Consider the following 14,069-nt stretch of genomic DNA (forward strand, 5'->3'; position numbering starts at 1 on the left):
TCAACAAGCGGGCCTGACCTAGGGTGAATTTTAAATAGGGATAATTTTTAATGATTTTAAATAGTCACAGCCACTAATATTTGGATTTTAATTGGTTTTTAGAAGGGGTAATTCTGTATATTGTTTTAACATGCTGTGAGCCGCCCTGAGTCCCATGGGAGAAGGGCGGCATATAAATTTTGTAAAATAAATAAATAAATAAATAAATTATTATTATTATTATTATTATTATTATTATTATTATTATTATTATTATTATTATTATTATTTATTATTTATTTATTTATTTATTTATTTATTTATTTATTTATTTATTTATTTATTTATTTATTTATTTATTTATTTTTAATTAGTATTATTTTATTTCATATTTATACCTGGAGAACAGGGAATGAACTGAGAGGGCGCAAGAGCCTCCCTTTTTACCAAAGAATGACCAGAGGAAGCCAGGAATGCGTCTTAAGAGCCCAGAGGCAGTTTATTTGGATTTCTTTGGAGAGCAATCGGCATTCTGGAGGAGCGCTGACCGTCCACAGAACAGGGTGTGGCTGCTCTACTGAGTGCCGTAGACCTCCACTTCACAGACAGCCAAGCTGCTAAATCTAGGCTGGTGGACACTGACGAAGCGGCCTCGCTTCCCGTTGCAGTAGATGGTGGTGATGGAGCCCGGGCTGGTGTTCTGGATAATCCCACAGCTGTGGGGCAAGAGAGGTCACGTTAGGAGAGCAGCCCCCTCCTGGCCCCCACCTGCCGGTCACCCCACCCTCACCCTGAGAACACAGCCCCCCCAGCTCTCCTGTGCTCTGCTTTCTCTTGTGTTCTGCCTCCATTTTGCCTGTAATATTCCAATTAATTGGAAAAAATAGTTCAGTTGGAGAATAGAATAGAATAGAATAGAATAGAATAGAATAGAATAGAATAGAATAGAATAGAATAGAATAGAATAGAATAGAATATGGAATGGAATAGAATATGGAATGGAACAATGATAGAATAAAATAGAAATAAATTAGAATAGAATAGAATAGAATAGAATAGAATAGAATAGAATAGAATAGAATAGAATAGAATAGAATAGAATAGAATAGAATAGAATATATGGAATGGAATAAAATAGAATGGAATAGAATAGAATAGAATAGAAAATATGGAATGGAATAGAATAGAATATAGGAATGGAATGGAATGGAATAGAATAGAATAGAAAATATGGAATAGAATAGAATAGAATAGAATAGAATAGAATAGAATAGAATAGAATAGAATAGAATAGAATAGAATAGAAAATATGGAATGGAATAGAATAGAATAGAATATAGGAATGGAATGGAATAGAATAAGGAATAGAATAAGGAATTGAATAAGGAATAGAATAGAATAGAATAGAATAGAATAGAATAGAATAGAATAGAATAGAATAGAATAGAATATGGAATGGAATGGAATAATGATAGAATAGAAATAAGAAATAGATGGCTGGCTCATATCTAAGTGATTGTCCACTAGGACTCCGAGATCCAGGTTAATGCCTGGCATCTGTGCAAAGACGGGTCTTTTCCCGTCTCGTGGGGGAGCAAGGAGGGAGGTCATCTCATAATCTCCACACCAAGGGAGTCCTGACATCTTGGTCCCCAGGCCAAAGTTCCTCCTACCCAACAGCACCCCAAAATCGCCCACACTGGCTGTGAATTCTATGCGTGGTCATCCGCAAACCTTTGGAGGGCCCAAAACCCCTGGAAGCACCAAACACCTGGCGACAGCTGTCTCAGAGCAACTTACATAGGATTGGACCTTGCGTGGTTTTCCAGAGAGTCTCCCACGTGGACCTCGACTTGGTGGATTCTTTCAGCACAGCAGTCTTCACGGTTTTTCACCACCACCCAGAAGATGTTGTAAGAGTCCTCCAGGTCCACGAACCACCACGGCTGTTCCTCCTGCTTGGTGAGGATGCAGGAGCCCTGGGACCAGTTCCCGTTGCAATTCCCATCCACGGCTTTCTCTGCTGAGCCAACGATCTGATTAGGGTAGATGGAGGACTGGAAGGCCGGCTTTCCCAAGGCCAGGTTCTTCATCTTTACATCTGCAGGAGAGAACGGAGGAGACCTGGAAGGGGGATGGGCAGCAGGGGACCCATTGCCTTCAGAGACAAGGGAAGGTGCTAAGCCAGTGGTTCTCAACCTGTGGGTCGGGACCCCATTTGGGGTCGATCGACCATTTCATGGGGGTCGCCAAGCAAGGCTGTCCACCATTTTTTTTATCCGCCATTTTTTTTGTCTGCCATTTTTTTTCCCTTTTCCGGCGGGTGCCTTACCTCCCTTGGGCTGGGCCAGCTGGTGGTCGGCCTGCTCCATCTCTGCCGCTTGCCAGCTACGCCTCGGCCGGCGCAGGGGGCAGAACCACGCATGCGCGGCGCTCCTGGGCAGGGAAAGTCCTCGACTTACGACCGGTTGGGTAGTCCTTGACTTACGACCGGTTTAGTCCTCGACTTACGACCGGTTTAGTCCTCGACTTACAACCGGTTTAGTCCTCGACTTACAACTGGTTGGGGTCACGGCATTAAAAAGGTTGAGAACCACTGTGCTAAGCCATGAGGGCACCCTTTGGGGGGAGACTGGGGGGTGAGTTTGAAGGCTGGGAAAGGGGTGGAAGGAAGCCAGCTGAGTTCTATGCTACATTTCTTGGCTATTGGGGGAGGAACTTTTTCCCTCCCTCCTTCCCTATTTTGGAGCAAATTGGTAAGAGAAGAACTGCACAGCATCACATTAGATTCAATGTGACTTCAAATGAGCAGCCCTTTATCAGGTTTTTATCCTGACGGGCGAGATTTACCCACTTTAGATAACATGATCCGTGAAACCTAAAAATTACTTTGGCAACCTCCTGTAAGGAAAACCTCTATAACAGTGGTGGCGAACCTATGGCACGGGTGCCAGAGGTGGCACTCAGAGCCCTCTCTGTGGGCACACGCGCCGTCGCCCCAATCCTAGGCCTTCAGCTGGGTTTTATAAAACCTTTTCGATTTAGGCCTCCGCCGCCGTGTGCAAAAAAAAAAAAAGGTTCAGTCAATTTCAACTTCTCGCGGGAAAAAAAAGATCTTGCAAAGTTGGAATTGATTGATTGAACTTTTTAGTCCCACCCAGTCTTCCGTTACCACCGCAGCCACGCCCACCCAATGGGCCACGCCCACCCGGCACCGGACGATGCATAAGTGGGTTTTGGGTTGCAGTTTGGGCACTTGGTCTCTAAAAGGTTCGCCATCGTGCTAATCTTGTGGCACCTCCCTCCCACAAGATTAGCACGAATGAATAAGGGGAAATCCCCGATATGTTGGAAGTGTGGAGAAACCGTTGGGAATTACTATCATATGTGGTGGAAATACACACAGGCACAAAAATTTTGGAATTTATTAAAGAAATGGCTGGAAGAAATCCTGATAATAGATATAGAGGCCAAACCGGAAATTTTCCTACTGGGAATTATAGAAAGAAAATACAAGAAAGATACAAATTATTTATTATTGCATATAGTAACGGCGGCACGAATAGCCTTCGCTCAAAAATGGAAAGAGAAAGATATTCTAACCGAAGAGGAAATATTATTGAAAATCCTCAATTGCGCAGAAATGGATAGACTCACATTGGAACTCAAGGATAAAAGTGAAACTAAGTATTATAAAATCTGGGAACAATTTTACGATTGGATCGATAACAAGAGGGCAGCCAAGACGAATGTATAGTGTTAGAATAAAATATAGATTATAGACAAATGTATATTTAAAAGAAGAACGATATGTCTATATGAGTACTAATGTTACTGTAAAGTGACGGAAGATGTATGGAACCAGTGACGTCATATCTATGTCCAATGTGTTTTTAATTTTGTATTATTAATAAAACTTCAATTAAAAAAAAAAAAGATAACACGATCCGTGCACGATTTTGTTTGACTGGAGACCATGTAGGTCAGTGGTGGCGAACCTCTGGCACGGGTGCCAGAGGTGGCACTCGGAGCCCTCTCTGTGGGCACACGCACCGTCTTCCCAGCCCCGCCTCCTCCCACAGCCCCCTCCTCACCAGCAGCCCCCCCAGAGGAGAGTTGCCCCTGGGCGCGGAGCCAAGGACATGGTAGCTGGGCAGCGGAGCCAAGACTCCGCCCTTGCGCCCCGTTGCGCGCAGATATGCTGCAGGGCAGGGGCGGAGGGCATGGCTGCTATGGCGCTGCTGGGCTGCCTGGGTGATCTGTGGCGGGCCGTGGAGGTGGTGGGTGGCCCAGTGGGCAGGGCGGAGTGGGGACGGGGGTGGGGGGCAGTTTTGGGGCACTCGGTCTCTAAAAGTCAGACTCAGGAGGGCAAACCTCCATTTTCCTTGAGGTGCTGTGAGCAATTAACCACACCATCCCTCCCAGTTTACAGTCTATAGCAGGGGTCTTCAAACTTGGCCACTTTAAGGCTTGTGGACTTCAACTCCCAGAATTCCTCAGCCAGCCCTGTGGACTTGTGGAGTTGAAGTCCCCAAGTCTTAAAGTGGCCAAGTTTGAAGACTCCTGGTCTCTAGGCTTTTTAAAATATATATATATAAGTGTTATTAATTTTTCAGTTTTTACATCCAGGTGCTTAGGAACCAGCGTGGTGATGGGATAATCGGTTATCCAAAAAAAAAACCCCAAAAAAACACACACACAAAATCATAAATATACAACTCAACTTTGCCCCTTAAAAGTTCCCTCTCTATTTTCTCTCAGTTAATGTAACATATTCAAAATAATACATTTCTAAATAAAATTCAAACAGTCAGTAAAATTATCAATGGCATTTTACCTATGCAAATCCTGTTTTTAAGCTTTATTAACTTCCAATTACCGTATTCCAATTTAGCCTTAACTAGGTATATTATTTACGTTTGGGGCATCCCTAATTTCCCTCCTTTCATAACATAATGATTATACTGTCTTAAGATAAACATATTATTCCAACAATTACTCTATTACATTTCCCAAATATATTCTGTTTTCTATTCTAATGCCTCCTCCTTTACTAATATCGTATCTTCCGTTATCACAATCCATTTCCTTGTTCTCATTCCATTGCAAAATAATTATCGTACCTAAAATAAACACGTTATTCCAAAAAATACATTCTTACTCTATTTCAGTTATATATTCTATTCCTTATCTATAGGCTTGATCCTCAGCCGGTCTCTCCAGGGGCTGCCCAGATGTTTTGAAGCGTGTGGGTGCGAGAGATAGAAAAACAGAGAGAACAAGGGCCAGAAGATCCCTGAACGTCAGTGGAATCTGTGGTCTGCTGTGCGGCCATTGTGAGGTGTCCTTAGAAGCCGAGACTTCAGCTTGTATGTTTCTCACAAACTGGGTGCTTGAGTGTTTAATTCTCATTGCTTCCAAGGGCATCTCACAACGGCCGTGCAGCAGACCACAGGTTCCACTGAGGTTCAGGGGTCTCCCGGTCCTTCAAGCAACCATGTATGGCCTCAAATGCATTTGAGGTGGTGTGCTGGGTATGTGAAGGTACAAGAAGACTAAGATATTGGGATATTGAGATGGCCAGGACTACACTGGTATCCACACACACACAGGTTTTCCGGGAGTTCTTACCTCCAGGTGGAGGCCTGCAACTCTGAGCTGCTGTAGGGTCTGCCAAGAGGGTCACGGCCAGCAGACACCCCCAGACGAAGAGCATCATCCTGCAAGCAAGGAAGGGAGAGATAGGAAAGGTGGGGTAATGCCACGTAGGGACGATGAGGAGCTGGCTTCCCCTACTCAACACACCTGAGCATAGGACCCAAAAGAGCAGGGGTCTTCAAACTTGGCCCTTTTATGACTTGTGGACTTCAACTCCCAGAATTCCTCAGCCAGCAAAGCTGGCTGAGGAATTCTGGGAGTTGAAGTCCACAAGTCATAAAAGGGCCAAGTTTGGAGACCCCTGCAAAAGACGGTTGGGGGGAACTTTAAAAATTTGGCCACTCTCCCAAGAGCATTCCTGAAATTGTTCCTCTGCCTTTCCTCACCTGCTCTACTCTTACATAGGTCCATTAAGGTGAGCTGTTCAAAGGTGAGAAGGCCCGTGGTTCTGATCTTTGGCATTCACTATTTTCCAAAGCGCCTGAAGGCAGGAGAAGAAGCAACGGATGGAAACTAATCAAGGAGAGAAGCAACCTAGAACTAAGGAGAAACTTCCTAACAGTGAGGACAATTAACCAGTGGAACCACCTGCCTCCAGAAGCGGTGAATGCTCCAACACTGGAAGTCTTTAAGAAGAGACTGGACAGCCATTTGTCCGAAATGGTATATAGGGTTTCCTGCCTGAGCAGAGGGTTGGACTAGATGATCTCCGAGGTCCCTTCCGACTTTATTCTTATTATTACTTCACAGGTTTTGTTTAACTCACCTGAAGTCTCTTATTTGGCAAACCCAACGGAGGTGAGCTTTCAAAGTTGCTTCTCTTCCAACGGCGATTTCTCCAGAATATCGAAAAATTTTCTGTTTAGGACTCGTTAAAACTTCCTTCCTCGTGTGGGGTAACTCCTCCTCCGGAGAGCTCTGCCAGCCAATGGGAAGGGGCAGAGCCTGTGCTTGAGACCAGGGACCCAATCAAGACCAGGTTTCAAATCTGCCACAAGTGGTTGGCAGTGGGCATGTTACACAATCCACATTTCACGGAATTTCACAGCTCCTTCCGTAAGCTGAGTATCCTCTTGAGAGGAATATAATGGTCGTCTTGGCAGAGGCCAACTGATCTCAATATCAGAACAACCCCGTTGTTGTGAGCAAGCAACAATAGGAATGTTGGTTTTGCAAGACCCAAGCATACTCCACACGTCCAAAGTCAACACAAGTGGGCAGTTGCAGTTGCTAGAGAGAACCATAATGCTTGCCCCCAGTCTCGCTAGAACATAAGAAGGAATATTTCCAAATTAAAGTTAGAAAAAAAACTTCCTGGCAATAAATAACACTGAAGTGCCTTACTAAGGAAAATGTTGAAAGTGTTCGCTGATGTGTTCAAAAAGCAGCCAAAATGCCATCTTTTGAAGGTGACCCATTGAACAGGAGACTGGACTTGATGGCTTCCAAAGGAAGCTTCCAGAACTGCAGGTAAGCGAAGGACTCTTTACAAGGCCTTGGTGAGGCCACAGTATAGGGGGTACCTTGCTCAATAGTAGTAACTGTGAGAGGGACTTCGGAGTCCTAGTGGACAATCACCTAAATAGGAGCCAGCCGTGTGCTGCAGCTGCCAAAAAGGCCAACACAGTGCTGGGCTGCATTAACAGAGGGAGAGAATCAAGATCACGTGAAGTGTTAATACCACTTTACAAGGCCTTGGTCAGGCCACACTTGGAATCCTGCATCCAGTTTTGGTCACCATGATGTAAAAAAGATGTTGAGACTCTAGAAAGAGTGCAGAGAAGAGCAACAAAGAGGATCAGGGGACTGGAGGCTAAAACATACAAGGAACGGTTGCTGGAATTGGGGATGTCTAGTTTAATGAAGAGAAGGACGAGGGGGGACATGATAGCAGCCTTCCAGTATCTCAGGGGCTGCCCCAAAGAAGAGGGAGTCAAGCTGTTCTCCAAAGTCACCCGAAGGCAGGACAAGAAGCAATGGATGGAAACTGACCAAGGAGAGAAGCAACCTAGAACTAAGGAGAAATTTCCTGACAGTTAGAACAATTAACCAGTGGAACAACCTGCCTCCAGAAGCGGTGGATGCTCCAACACTGGAAGTTTTTAAGAAGAGACTGGACAGCCATTTGTCTGAAATGGTATATAGGGTTTCCTGCCTGAGCAGGGGGTTGGACTAGATGACCTCCAAGGTCCCTTCCAGCTCTGTTTGATTGATTGATGCCAGCAAGACCTTCCTTATGCGATGTATCAAACCTTTGCTGTCATATGTAAACCACATTTAGAAACAGAAAACTGGTGGCAGAAAAAGATCTAGTAGTCCATTGAGTTTGCCCTCCGAGTTGTTGTTTTTTTAATTAATTAATCCCTCCCTCCCTCCCTCGCTTGCCACGGTCTCTAATTTCCCCAAGAATATTTATTTAAGGAGAAACTATCCTTGGAATATACACCTTATCTCATTTCCCTGCTTAAACTACTTTCAAGATCTGCGAACAAGGAAGTGTAAGAAAGGCGATATTCATATTTTGGCAGAAAGACGAGCCTGAAACTGCTAGCCTATTTCTCCCTCTTCTTCTTCTTTTTTTTAAAAAAAATATTTTATTAGATTTTATAAGGGTGGGGAAAGGGTAAGATCGGTAAGGGTGTTGGATGGGGCTGGGGAGTGAGGTTGGGATAAGGGTAGGGAAAGAGACAATAATGGGGTAACCCCCAACAGTAATTCATCGCTTTAGCAAGCAGACTGTCATCTGGGTACAAATGTTAAATAACCGTAATTAAAATAATACTAAAAAGTTATAATCACAAAAAAATAATCGTCATCATAAAAAATAAAAGTTAGCCAATAAGTGTCATTTATCCTACTAAATAAATAGCTAATATAATACTGAATAATTATAATCACTAATAATAATAATAGTCATAAAAATAAAGCTTAGTCAATAAATGTACCACTTTACAAGGCCTTGGTAAGGCCACACTTGGAATACTGCATCCAGTTTTGGTCACCGCAATGTAAAAAAGATGTTGAGACTCTAGAAAGAGTACAGAGAAGAGCAACAAAGATGATTAGGGGACTGGAGGCTAAAATATTATAAGGAACGGCTGCTGGAATTGGGTATGTCTAGTTTCATGAAGAGAAGGACGAGGGGGGACATGATAGCAGCGTTCCAGTATCTCAGGGGCTGCCCCAAAGAAGAGGGAGTCAAGCTATTCTCCAAAGCACCCAAAGGCAGAACAAGACGCAACCGATGGAAACTAATCAAGGAGAGAAGCAACCTAGAACTAAGGAGAAACTTCCTGACAGTGAGAACAATTAACCAGTGGAACAACCTGCCTCCAGAAGTGATGAATGCTCCAACACTGGAAGTTTTTAAGAAGAAACTGGACAGCCATTTGTCCGAAATGGTATAGGGTTTCCTGCCTGAGCAGGAGATTGGACTAGATGACCTCCAAGGTCCCTTCCAACTTTGTCATTATTATTATTATTATAAATATCATTCATCTTGTTAGCTTTACAATAGTAAATAACCTTAGTTAATATAATACTAAACAATTATAGTCACCAAAATATCCTTCATCCTATTAAATTTCACAATCCATTCTCATTCTATCGTGCTGCTAACCGTTGATAGAATTTTTCCCTTGTTTTAAAGTAAACTGAATCTTATTTCTCTTTAATCTCTAAAGTTAGTCTGTCCATTTCTGCACGTTCTAAAATTTTCATAATTATAATCTGATCTGGTGGTAAATTTTCATTTTTCCAAAATTGGGCAAATACTATTCTCGCAGCTGTCAATACATGTAATATTAAATATTCATTCTCTTTTCCATAGTTAGATCCTAATATTCCTAGCAAAAACAATTCCGGTTTAAATTCTATCTGTATTTTAGTCATCTTTCCCAGCCACGTATGGATCTTAAAACAGAATTTCTTCGCATTAGGACATGTCCACCAGATGTGATAGTAAGTGCCTGGTTTTTCTTTACATTTCCAACAAATGTTCGATACATTTTTGAACATTTTCGCTAATCTAACTGGTGTCATCTATAAAACATTTTATACACCTATTTCTCCCTCTTCTGCTGTTTGTGTGGACTATCCAACTCAGGAACACAGGAATCTGGGTCCTCCAATAGGGGACAGCAGTGGAACAGCTGACTTGGTTGATTGGGAGATGGGAGTGCCTTCTGGTCTTGGGAACCCTTCTTGCAAGGCCGACAGAGAAGTTGATGTAGGAAGGCACCTGCTCAATATTTACCTGACCTGGTTAAGTCAATGTCAGGCAATAACTTCCTTGAATGTAATAAGTCAGCTGGCTCCTGGTGGTGGTATTTGTTCAGAAACACCTTTCAGTTTTTGCATGTTATATATATTTATAAGATTTACATCTCACCTATTATTTAATTGTTGCGGTGACCGTCGTGACATAAACCAATAAATAACTACAGGTTATTACAATCTGTGCAGGAACTCACAACCACACCTGAGCCACAAAATTTCTCTAAAAGATGACAAATGAGCAGGTGACTGCCAAGGAATATAAATCCGTCCATCCTCCACCATCCAGTCAGAGCTGAAGAAGCTTCTTCGACGAGAAGCGAAACGTCTTCAAAGAAGAACAAGGAAGTCCAGTTGCCTCATGAAAAAGCACCTTTGGGACAACCAGGACCTGGAGGGCGGAGAATCTCCATGGACATTCAGGTCAATGGTTTTCCAATCTCTTCTTAAAATAAATCCAGTGTTGGAGCATCGATCTGAGGAGCTGGACACCTGCAATGGGTCATTTTGTCAGTGTGGGGATTGCACACCAGTGCAACAGCCAACATGTGAGATTGGAATTAGGGACTGAGGGGAAGGGGATTCCCTCAGAGGACCTGATGGGCTGTCTTGAAGTGCCACCTGCCTCCCAGCCCCCACCCCTTGGTCCCAGTGAGAAAAATGAACAGAACATAGAATAGAATAGAATAGAATAGAATAGAATAGAATAGAATAGAATAGAATAGAATGGAATGGAATGGAATGGAATGGAATGGAATGGAATAGAATAGAATAGAATAGAATAGAATAGAATAGAATAGAATAGAAATGGAAGGGACCTTGGAGGTCTTCTAGTCCAGCCCCCTGCTCAAGCAGGAGAACCTATACCAGTGGTGGTGAACCTATGGCACGGGTGCCAGAGGCAGCACTCAGAACCCTCTCTGTGGACACGCATGCCACTGCCCCAGCCCCGCCACCCCTTGTGGCCCCCTCCTCACCAGCAGCCCCCCCGGAGGAGAGTCGCCCTGGGTGCAGCCTGCATGGAGCAACGCAGCCAAGGACATGGCAGCTGGGCAGCGGGGACAAGACTCCGCCCTCGTGCCCCATCGTGTACAGATGATGCTGTGGGGTGCAGACAGAGGCCTTGGCTGCCATAACGCTGATGGGCCGCCTGGCCGATCTGCTGTGGCGGGCCGTGGAGGTGGTGGGTGGCCCTGTGGGCAGGAGAGGTGGGGGTGGGGCAAGGGCGAGACGGTTTTTGGGCACTCAGTCTCTAAAAGGTTCGCCATCACTGACCTATACTGTCTCAGACAAGTGACTGTCTAGCCTCTTCTTAAAAACCTCCAGTGATGGAGCGCTCACAATTTCTGAAGCTGTTGCACTGGTTAATAGTCCTCACTGTCAGGAAGTTTCTCCTTAATTCCAGGTTGCTTCTCTCTTTGGTCAGTTTCCAACCATTGTTTCTCGTCCTGCCCTCTGGTCCTTTGGAGAATCCCCCTGGGTTTCTGGTTGGTTGCTTAGCTGGTTAGATTTACATCCTAGTTGTCTTGCAGGATTTCAAGGGCGCTTACTGGGAAATCTCTGTTCATGCATGATAAATTAAATGGACACGGTAAGGCAAAAAAAAACATTCTGGATTTTTATAGATGAGGATAGGGCAAGAAGTAATGGATGAAATTAATCAAGGAGAGATCCAACTTAGAACTAAGGAGAAATTTCCTGACAGTGAGAACAATTAATCAGGAGAACAGCTTGTCTCCAAAAGTTGAGGCTTTTAAGGTTAGTGATTTGTTTAGAATAGTATAGGGCAAGGGTTGGCAACCTTGGCTCTTTTATGACTGGTGGACTTCAACTCCCAGAATTCCTGAGCCAGCATGGGGGAACTATGGCCCCTTCATGGACTTCAACTCCCAGAATTCCTGAGCCAGCATGGGGAAACTGTGGCCCCCTCATGACTCGTGGACTTCAACTCCCAGAATTCCTGAGCCAGCATGGCTCAGCTTGGAAACCTCTCCCTTTCCTCTCAGCATGGCTGGCTCAGGAATTCTGGGAGTTGAAGTCCACCAGTCATAAAAGAGCCAAGGTTGCCTACCCCTGGTCTAGGGACTCCTGCATGGGCAGGGGGTTGGACTAGAACCGTGGTGGCGAACCTATGGCACGGGTGCCAGAGGCGGCACTCAGAGCCCTCTCTGTGGGCACGCGCGCCATCGCCCCAGTCCTAGGCCTTCAGCTGGGTTTTATAAAACCTTTTCGCTTTAGGCCTCCATTGCCGTGTGCAAAAAAAAAAAAAAGGTTCAATCAATCAGTCAACTTCAACTTCTTGGGGAAAAAAAAAGATCTTGCAAAGTTGGAATTGATTGATTGAACTTTTTAGTCCCACCCAGCCTGCCGTTACCACCGCAGCCACACCCACTCAATGGGCCACACCCAGCCAATGGGCCATGCCCACCCGGCACCCGACGATACATAAGTGGGTTTTGGGTTACAGTTTGGGCACTCGGTCTCTAAAAGGTTCGCCATCACTGGACTAGAAGATCTCCAAGATCCCTTCCATTCTGGCTTGGATGTGTCTGTTCTGCTCTCAGTGCCTGAATTGCTCTACACAGCACTAGCTGGTCCCCATGGTCCCATAGAAGGGAATCTCTTTAGCTCTGTGGGGTCCTTGGTGCTCTCTGAGCTTGGCGGTTTCCTTGCAGACGTTTCGTTACCCAGCCCTGCGACATCGTGGGGTTTGTCTGCGTGGAGACAACCAAGCTCAGAGAGCACCAAGGACTCCACTTCCTCTACAGTTGAGGCTCCTGGACTAACTCAGTCCCAAAGCTCCTTTGTAAAAAAAGGAAGGATCCCCACCTGGAACTGGATTCCAGGTGACACCAGGCATGCCGTTGTCCTGTCCAGGTGATACAGGTAGTTTTCCACACTCAGAGACCTTTGAGCTTCTTGATCAAGCTCACCTTTGAGGAACTTCTCTCTGAAGCTCTATCAGAATGGTACGCACAGTCCACCTTCCTTTAGATTCTCAAGGAGAGAGATACAGAGGTTGGGTGACGTCCTGCCCCTGTGTTAGGGGGCATACGTGACACCCTCTCTGTTTTTGCACAGTGTGGGTCCTGGGTAGTATTTTTGGTTTCATTGATCATTGATGCCTCCTGGTGGTCAATAGATTAAATGATTGGAAGAGTAAAGTGAATGTATAATGGGGGTCAGAAGATGGTAGAGGACAGGAAGGCCTGGAGGAACGTTGTCCATGCGGTTGTGATGGGTTGGACACAACTTCTCAACTAACAACAATGGGGGTCTTCTATCTAGACCAGGGGTAGGCAACCTTGGCTCTTTTATGGCTTGTGGACTTCAACTCCCAGAAAGCTGGCTGAGGAATTCTGGGAGTTGAAGTCCACAAGTCATAAAAGAGCCAAGGTTGCCTACCCCTGGTCTAGACCATTCCCCTGCTACCCCCATACCATTTCGGACAAACGGCTGTCCAGTCTCTTCTTAAAACCTTCCAGTATTGGAGCATTCACCGCTTCTGGAGGCAAGGAGTTCCACTGGTTAATTATTCTCCCTGTCAGGAAGTTTCTCCTTAGTTCCAGGTTGCTTCTCTCCTTGATGAGTTTCCACCCGTTGCTTCTTGTCCTGCCTCCAGGTGCTTTGGAGGATAGCTTGACTCCCTCTTCTTTGGGGCAGCCCCTGAGATACTGGCAGACTGCTAACATGTCCCCTGTGCATGGGGCAGGTGACAGAGAGCAGGCAAAGAACGGAGGCTCTTCTTTGGTCTTCGTGAACTGACCCAAAGGCTCTGCCCACCCCCAGAGAACCCCTGCAATCCTCCAGGGTCCCTCCGTCCCTGGGCCTTGAGCTGCCTGAGTTTTGCCTGGATCCTTGAACCCCCCCTTAGGAGAGACTGGCAAGATGAGGGAGAAGGAGGGAGGGAGGGAGGGAGGAAGAAGGAGGGATGGAGGGAGAGAAAAAGGAGGGAGGAGGAAGGAAAGAAGGAAGGAAAGAGGAAGGAAGAAGGGAGAGGGAGAGAGGAGGGAAGGAGGAGGGAGGGAGGAAGGAAGGAAGGAAGGAAAGGAAGGAAGGAGGGAGAGGGAGGAAGGAAGGAAGGAGAGGGAGGAGGAAGGAAGGAGGGAGGGAGGGAGGGAGGAGGAAGGAAGGAAAGAAGGAAGGAAAGAGGAAGG

At 45.3% G+C, this 14,069-nt stretch overlaps 1 protein-coding gene across 1 annotated transcript in view; it reads right to left on the minus strand.

Moving 5' to 3' along the window:
* The window catches only part of LOC107295649, a 52,846-nt gene that overhangs the window by 33,449 nt on the left and 5,328 nt on the right, over nt 1–14,069 (minus strand). Inside the window, 3 exon segments of the mRNA XM_015824970.2 lie at nt 557–695; nt 1,780–2,080; nt 5,611–5,699. Of these exon segments, the coding sequence (XP_015680456.2) occupies nt 557–695; nt 1,780–2,080; nt 5,611–5,699 (529 nt within the window).

Source organism: Protobothrops mucrosquamatus, unplaced genomic scaffold, assembly GCF_001527695.2.
Source record: "Protobothrops mucrosquamatus isolate PMUCROS unplaced genomic scaffold, P.Mucros_1.0 scaffold2435, whole genome shotgun sequence".
In the NCBI taxonomy this organism is placed as follows: Eukaryota; Metazoa; Chordata; class Lepidosauria; order Squamata; family Viperidae; genus Protobothrops; species Protobothrops mucrosquamatus.